At 50.9% G+C, this 7,349-nt stretch overlaps 1 protein-coding gene across 1 annotated transcript; it reads left to right on the top strand.

Moving 5' to 3' along the window:
• Positions 1-748: 748 nt before the first annotated feature.
• Positions 749-5,577, top strand: LOC310841222 (histone H3-like centromeric protein A). Its single transcript, XM_083731794.1, has 2 exons — positions 749-1,229; positions 3,993-5,577. The coding sequence occupies exons 1-2, from the start codon at positions 888-890 to the stop codon at positions 4,125-4,127; spliced, it is 477 nt and encodes a 158-aa protein (XP_083587920.1). The 5' UTR covers positions 749-887; the 3' UTR covers positions 4,128-5,577.
• The last annotated feature ends 1,772 nt before the right edge of the window (positions 5,578-7,349 follow it).

Below are 7,349 nucleotides of genomic sequence, written 5' to 3'. Positions count from 1 at the left end.
ATTTTTTAATTGGTGAAAGACGAGAATTACAGTATATTAAGATAAATTATTAGGATAAAAACAAAGTTGGAAAGGATTTGCTGAAACATCTAATTGAACTAGAATACAAAAAAGGGAGGTGTGATGAGGTCAAGGAAATAAGCAAAGGAAAGAAAGTTATGTAAAGGTTTGACTTGTCTTTCTTTTTTTGTCAATTGTTTGTGTTTTTTCTGTCTTTTATTTTTATTTTTTTCTTCTTTTATTCTTTATCTTTGTAATTTTTAAAATTTGAATAAATACTATTTTTTTTAAAAAAATGAAAAGGCTTTTTGAAACTCTGAGGCAACCTGACTCCCCTAAATTTCTCTGGGATATGAGTCACAGCCCTTTTTATCTTTCATCTGTCAATCAATCAATCAATCAATCAATAAAAGAGCAGCATCAAGTGGCTTAAATTCAATAAATGTACATTTATTGCTGAAGAGCTCCGAAAATGCCTTGAGATGCCACTGAAAATCTGCCTTTTAAATCGAAATCTTTGTTTGTCTGTTTGTTTGTTTGTTTGTTTGTTTGTTTGTTGTTTTCTCAGCTTCTATTGGACTAACCTCCTGCCATTCTCTCCAACATTAACCAATCGCATGCCGGGACGTAGCAAAACCTCCCGCCCACTTCCTCCGCCCCCTTCCCTCCCCATTGACTATTTTCTTCGGGATCGCGCCGCGCTTCCTACTTCCCGCCCCAGGCGCCTCCCCCCGCTCCATCCGATTGGCTGTGATGATTCGAACGGCGGCGTTCGAGCAGCGGATTGGCGGGCGGCCTTCCCGGGGCGGGGCGGGGGCTGGAGACCGGGAATTCAAACGGGGGAGACGAGGAGCGTGTCCAGAGCCGCCGCCGCTGCCGGAGGTGCTATGAGGCGGTCCGGGAGAAGCCCCTCCACCCCGCCCTCCCGGAGGGCCCCCTCCAGCCCGCCCTCCCGCCGGGGGAGACGCCCCGGAGCCTCTCCGCGCAGGCAGCGGGCGCCCCCCGCCTCGCCTCGCCGGGCGCCCCCCGCGGACCAGGCGCCGCGCCCCCGCCGGAGAAGGTTCCGCCCCGGCCAGCGAGCCCTGCTGGAGATCCGCAAGTATCAGAAGTCCACCAACCTGCTCATCCGGAAGCTGCCCTTCGCCCGCGTGGTGCGCGAGATCTGCCTGGATTACACGCGGGGGGTCGACATGCAATGGCAGGCCATGGCCCTGCTGGCCCTGCAGGAGGTAAGGGCGGAGATCTGGTGCGCGGAGAGAGGGAGGGGCCGGCTGGCTTCCTCTTGACCTGAAGGAGCGTCTCCACCCCCATCATTCTGCCCGGACGCTGAGGTCCAGCGCCGAGGGCCTTCTGGCGGTTCCTTCATTGCGAGAAGCAAAGCTACAGGGAACCAGGCAGAGGGCCTTCTCGGTGGTGGCGCCCACCCTGTGGAACGCCCTCCCACGAGATGTCAAAGTGATAAACAACTACCTGACATTCAGAAGACATCTTAAGGCAGCCCTGTTCAGGGAATTTTTTAACGTGTGATATTTTAAGGTATTTTTGGTTTCTATGGAAGCCGCCCAGAGTGGCTGGGGAGGCCCAGCCAGATGGGCGGGGTATAAATAATAAATTATTATTATTGGCCAGCGTCTCGGATCTCCTTTCTGCAGGCTGCCATGAAGCGATGGCATTTGCATGAGAACAGAAGGCTCCCTTCCCTCTTGCCGCTTCAGCCCCACAGGAGACCCTCCCTACGGATTGGGGGCAAAGGGAGCTGGCCCTTCTTGTTGTTCAGTCGTGTCCGCCTCTTCGTGACCCCCTGGACCAGAGCACGCCAGGCACTCCTGCCTTCCACTGCCTCCCGCAGTTTGGTCAAACTCATGCTGGTAGCTTCAGGAACACTGTCCAACCATCTTGTCCTCTGTCGTCCCCTTCTCCTTGTGCCCTCCATCTTTCCCAACATCAGGGTCTTTTCCAGGGAGTCTTCTCTTCTCCTGAGGTGGCCAAAGTATTGGAGCCTCAGCTTCAGGATCTGTCCTTCCAGTGAGCACTCAGGGCTGATGGAGAGGTTTGATCTTCTTGCAGTCCATGGGACTCTCAAGAGTCTCCTCCAGCACCAGAATTCAAAAGCATCCATTCTTCGGCGATCAGCCTTCTTGATGGTCCAGCTCTCACTTCCATACATCACTACTGGGTAAACCATAGCTTTAACTATACGGACCTTTGTCGGCAAGGTGATGTCTCTGCTTTTTAAGATGCTGTCTAGGTTTGCCATCACCTTTCTCCCAAGGAGCAGGCATCTTTTAATTTCATGGCTGCTGTCACCATCTGCAGTGATCATGGAGCCCAAGAAAGTAAAATCTCTCACTACGTGTCCAGGATTTTTAAACCCTGGAAACAATTTAGGGCAGGGCCCCTCCCCCCTACAGACATTTGGCAGCTGTTTTGTGGGGGGGGGGCAGAGTTGTGGGGCTGCCTGCAGTAACCTGAGGGCATGAGCCCCGTCTCCCTCCCCCATGGAATTGGGGGTGAGAACAGCCGGAAGGGTCCTGCTGATGGGAGTGGATTTGCTAAACCAGGGTGGGGTAACCTATGACCCCAAAGAGTCCCACTGCCATCAACCTCAGCCAGCATCATTAAACTGATATGCCACCCTTCAGGTGAAGATCACAAGGTGGTTAGCAACATAAAAACACAAAAGACATGACATAATAGGAAAGATTAACCCACCATCACCTAACATGGATTGGTTAATCAGCCAAAGGCCTGGTTGAAGGGGAACGTTTTCGCCTGGTGCCTAAAAATATGTAAAGAAAGCACTATATCACTGAGGACATCTGAGCCTAAAGCGATAGCAAAGGATCCCTCCCGAAACTGATGCCAAAGTTTGGTGCTGCGTTTTGTGCTGCCCCGCAAAAGACCCTGAGTAATTATCACTCAAACTGGGTTCACAAGTAAATGGCCCAAAACCCAACCTTGCCCAGTGAGCTGTGTAACGCCATCAAGGGCAGGCAGCCCCTCATCCATCTGGTCTAGGGAACTGCCCGTTTAATCTTAATCTGGATTGGGCTTCAGTTTGTTGGCTCTCATTCACTGCATTACTGGGGCAAGACGGCGGTCCACTGTAGATGTGGAGGAGAGGCATGTGCCGTCGGCCCATTCCTGACAATGTGCTCCAAAAAAAAGCACCATCAAGCAGTTGGTCCCTTTCCCGCCCCGACCTGGCCACAGTGATCCATGCGACGGTCACCTCCAGGCTTGACTACTGTAATTCGCTCTACGCGGGGCTGCCCTTGAAGCTGTCCCAGAAACTCCAGCGGGTGCAGAATGCCGCAGCGAGGCTCCTCAAGGGGTATTTGCCATGGGAGCATATTCACCCAGTGCTTTTCAAGCTGCACTGGCTCCCGGTGGAGTACAGGGTCAGATTTAAGGTGCTGGTTTTGACCTTTAAAGCCCTTCATGGCCTAGGACCCTCGTACCTCCGGGACCGCCTCTCCTGGCATGCCCCACGGAGAGCCTCAAGGTCCATAAATAGCAACACCTTAGTGGTCCCAGGCCCTAAGGAAGTTAGATTGGCTTCAACCAGAGCCAGGGCCTTTTCAACTCTGGCTCCGGCCTGGTGGAACGCTCTGCCTCATCAGACCAGGGACCTGCGGGATCTGATTTCTTTCCGCAGGGCCTGTAAGACAGAGTTGTTCCGCCTGGCCTTTGGCTTAGAATCAGTTTGATTCCCTCCCCCTCTTTCTTTTTCCTTTCTCCTCCTGTGTAGAGGCTGCATCCTAATGTTTTAATGTTGTAGCTTAATCTTTTAAATTGTATTTTAATCAACCTGTTTTTATTATTGGTTGTTAGCTGATTTTATTATTGGTTGTTAGATTAATATTATTAATCTCGTTGGTTTCACGTAGATGTTAAACAGCATGGGGGGGGGAATGGGGGCTCTGCCAACTGCCTGACCCTTCCCACTTGCTCTCTCTTCTCTCTCCATCCCCCTTTGCCCTCCCCTCCAGGCCGCCGAAGCGTTTCTTGTCTTCCTGTTGGAGGATGCCTATCTCTGTACCATCCATGCCAAGCGGGTCACCCTCCACCCCAAGGACATACAGCTGGCTCGGCGGATCCGGGGCATTCAGGGCGGCTTGGGCTAGCATCCTGCCTCCGAGGGAGCAGCGAAAAGGCGCATCCCAGAAACTGCAACGTGCTCTGGGACCTCCTTCAGGCTGGGAGCGCCTGGCTTGGACCTAAAAGCCCCTGTCAGGGTGGCAGCGCGGCCTCAGCTCTTTGGCTCCCTCCTTTTTTCCACCTGCTTCCTGCCCCAGCTCCTCCCATGGGGCATGATGGGGTGGGATCCGGGGTGGGAGTGTTGGGTTGTCATATGCGGAAGGGGGCAGAATAAGAAAGGGGTCCTGTTCAGCTCCAAGTGAATTTCTTTTAAAGCCCTGTTTTGACTCCAGCGAGGGAGACGCTTGACCTGTGACCCCTCCAGATGTTGCACAGCTGCTGTCGGCCCTGACCATTGGTGATGCTGGCTGGAGCTGATGGTTGTGGGCAGCCACGAGTCCCCCCCCCCCCCCGTTGCTTTTAAAATCTTTCTCATGGAAAGTCAGTGGAGCTTTGCCGAAGTTGCTCTCACATTTTTTTTACTTAGGCCTCACCAGCACTGTGTGTTTAAAGCAGTATCATGCCGCTTTTAACTAGCCCCCCTCCAAGAGACCCGGGAGCTGTAGTTTAGGGGTGCACAGAGCGACAATTCCCAGAGTTCCCTGTGAAGAGGGATGGATTGCTAAACCTCTCTCTTAAGAAGTAGCTCCTACCAATTCTCAGCATTCCTAACAAGCTACAGTTCTTTGATTCTTTGAGGGGAAACAACGAGTGCTTAGAGTGGTTACGATACTGCTTTAAATGCATAACGCAGATGTGGCTTTGGAGCTTGGTGTTTCCCAGGCTTGAGCATCCAGCTGTTTTCAGACTACAACTCCCATCATCCCTGACCGCTGGTCTTGCTAGCTAGGGATGATGGGAGTTGTGGTCCAAGGGCAACTGGAGACCCAAAGTTTGGGAAACGCTGCTTTGGAGTTTTTAAACATGAAGTTTTATCTTAACTGCTCTTGTTGCCAGTGGATGTCCCTTCTACTCACTGCCATGCTTGCCCCGCCCCCAAAGTGGATGCTGTAGCATGGCTCTTGTCAAGATGGGCCCCTCCAGACATTTTGGACTACAGCTCCCATGCACCCAAAACCTCTGAAGGACCTCAGGCCAGCGCATTCCGTGTCCTGCTGATATTCTGCCATCTATTTTATCTCTTCCCGCCTTATTCTCTCATTTCGCATCAGAAACGCGAACATTAGTTCACCTCAGGCCTGATCCCTGCCAAAAACTAGGGAATGAAAAATTCTGTCAGAAACCAGAGCGAGTACACACAGGTCCTTTTCTAAACCAACAGTGAATTCCAGGGCAGCAGAGCAGGGATGGAGGGAGAGACGCAGAAAGAGTGAACCTCTTTTTCTTTTTAAACGCTGCAAGATGTTTTCCGTCAAAGTTTGAATAAAGCAAGTTTGAATGCTTGTTAATAAATAAATTGAAATCTTGCTCACAAAACTAGATGGGTTGACTGCTGCATGGGATGCATATTCACCAGTGCTGAGTGCTTGACTGCTATCAGCTTAGTGGTAGATTTTCTACATGCAGCTGTTTGGTTGCCAAAGAACTATAGAATGCTTTGGCAAATACAAATGACACTGGTGCAGGGATGTGAACAGACACATCTGATTGCTAAGCCATTTCATTCTACTTAGTTCAGGAAACTGTTGTGACTCTTCATCAAACTGGTTGTTGCCATTTCTGGATAAATTGTGCAATGAATTTTCATGTCCAGCCGAGAAGTGATCTCTGCGATCTTATGAGATTCAGCTCTGATGCTGACAGAACTTCATTCTAATTGATGCAGGCTGGGGGAGGGGTGATGCAGGGTGCATGGAGCACAGAGCTGAGCTTAGCTTTTCAAGGACCTAGGAAATTCCAGGTTCTAGATATCAATGCAGGAACATCTACCTAATCATTGACTCTTTAACTCTCCAAAATGCATCTGTTAGTATCTTCAGTTTCATCCTATCTCTGAGCTAAGTCTTGCTGGGCGGAGATAGCGTTGCGACACCCTGTGTGGGTGGAGTCTAAGCACGTCCCGCTGCATTCTGTCGTGGATTGGGTGGATGCAGAACAGTGGCAGGGGGCACCAAATGGGAACCCCCAGGGGAAGAAGTCTCAGAGCCAGGTGGTGGTGGGACAACAATGAGTGGTCAGAGGGAGAAGAGAAAACTGGGAGGAAGGGGTTTCGGAAGCACAAGACATAACAGGGTTTAACAGGAAGAGGCTGTGGCAGAGAGCAGTCCGGAATTAGAGGCTGAAGTGGGGGTAGGAAAGGAGTGGGGGTGGGCTGCTGAAGAATCCAGGGAGTCTCCCCCTCCTGCTGTGACCAGCTCCTCTCCACCCTGGTCTCCCAGAACATGCAGAGAAATGAAGAGGGTGGAGCAAAGATAGACAAGATGAAGCAGTCTTAGATAGTGGTGGAAAGGCAGGGATCTTCAGTCCTCACAATGGCCTCACAAGCAAGACCAGCGGTCAGCAACCTAAGGCTCATGAGCCTTAACTGGCCCACGAACCGCCCGCTCAGTGAGTCCCCGCGTGCTGTGCCAAACCGCTGCAGCACGGGGACTCGCTTCCGCGGCACCAAAAACCGCGTCTGCGCCGAAAATCACGGGCACGCACGTCATCTAGCCCACAGAGGGATCTCCGCTGGAGTGAACCGGCCCAGGCGAGGTAAACCTTGCTGACCCCTGACCTACCAGGAAGAGTTGCTGGGATCATTAGGCCATCACTGTTTGGGTTTCTTTGAATGATTTCTCTGATACTGGGGTGGAATCTACACACATATAAAAAACCTTTTAAAAAAGCATTTAAAAAAATACATTGAAAAAATACCATCGCCATCTAGTGTCACATTGTGTATTCCACTTTGTGGGAAGTCATGTTCTTTAAATGCGTATTGGATTTGCTTTAAATGTGTGGTGTGGATGTGACCTCAGTCTCACTGTACAGCAGTTCAGCGGAAAGACCAAAGCCAGGTTTTTGATTTTCTGTTTAGCATCTCCACTATAAAAGAACGCAAAGGCCATTTAGTCCAGCCTAATCACCGGTCAGAACTGAGAGTTGAGGCAGGTGCTGCTTTTTGAATTCCTGCATGAGAAGCTACACCTGACAATATTCAGTCTGCTGACTGAAGGGAATATGCCAACATAACGGGGAGGGAAGCAATTTTTGGCCATCCCTCCTTCACCTGGCAGTGTCACCCCACCCTTTAAATCTACTCTAGA

Source organism: Podarcis gaigeae (genome assembly GCF_964106915.1).
Source record: "Podarcis gaigeae genome assembly, chromosome: 3".
Taxonomy (NCBI): Eukaryota; Metazoa; Chordata; class Lepidosauria; order Squamata; family Lacertidae; genus Podarcis; species Podarcis gaigeae.
Note: the sequence above shows the minus strand (reverse complement) of the source record. Positions and strands in the feature narration are given on the sequence as shown.

Bases quoted from the DNA above. Each gene is read 5' to 3' on its own strand.
- LOC310841222 (XM_083731794.1), top strand. From the start codon at position 888: ATGAGGCGGTCCGGGAGAAGCCCCTCCACCCCGCCCTCCCGGAGGGCC. The intron at 1,230-3,992 runs GTAAGGGCGGAG...CCTCCCCTCCAG, and splicing joins CCCTGCTGGCCCTGCAGGAG to GCCGCCGAAGCGTTTCTTGT.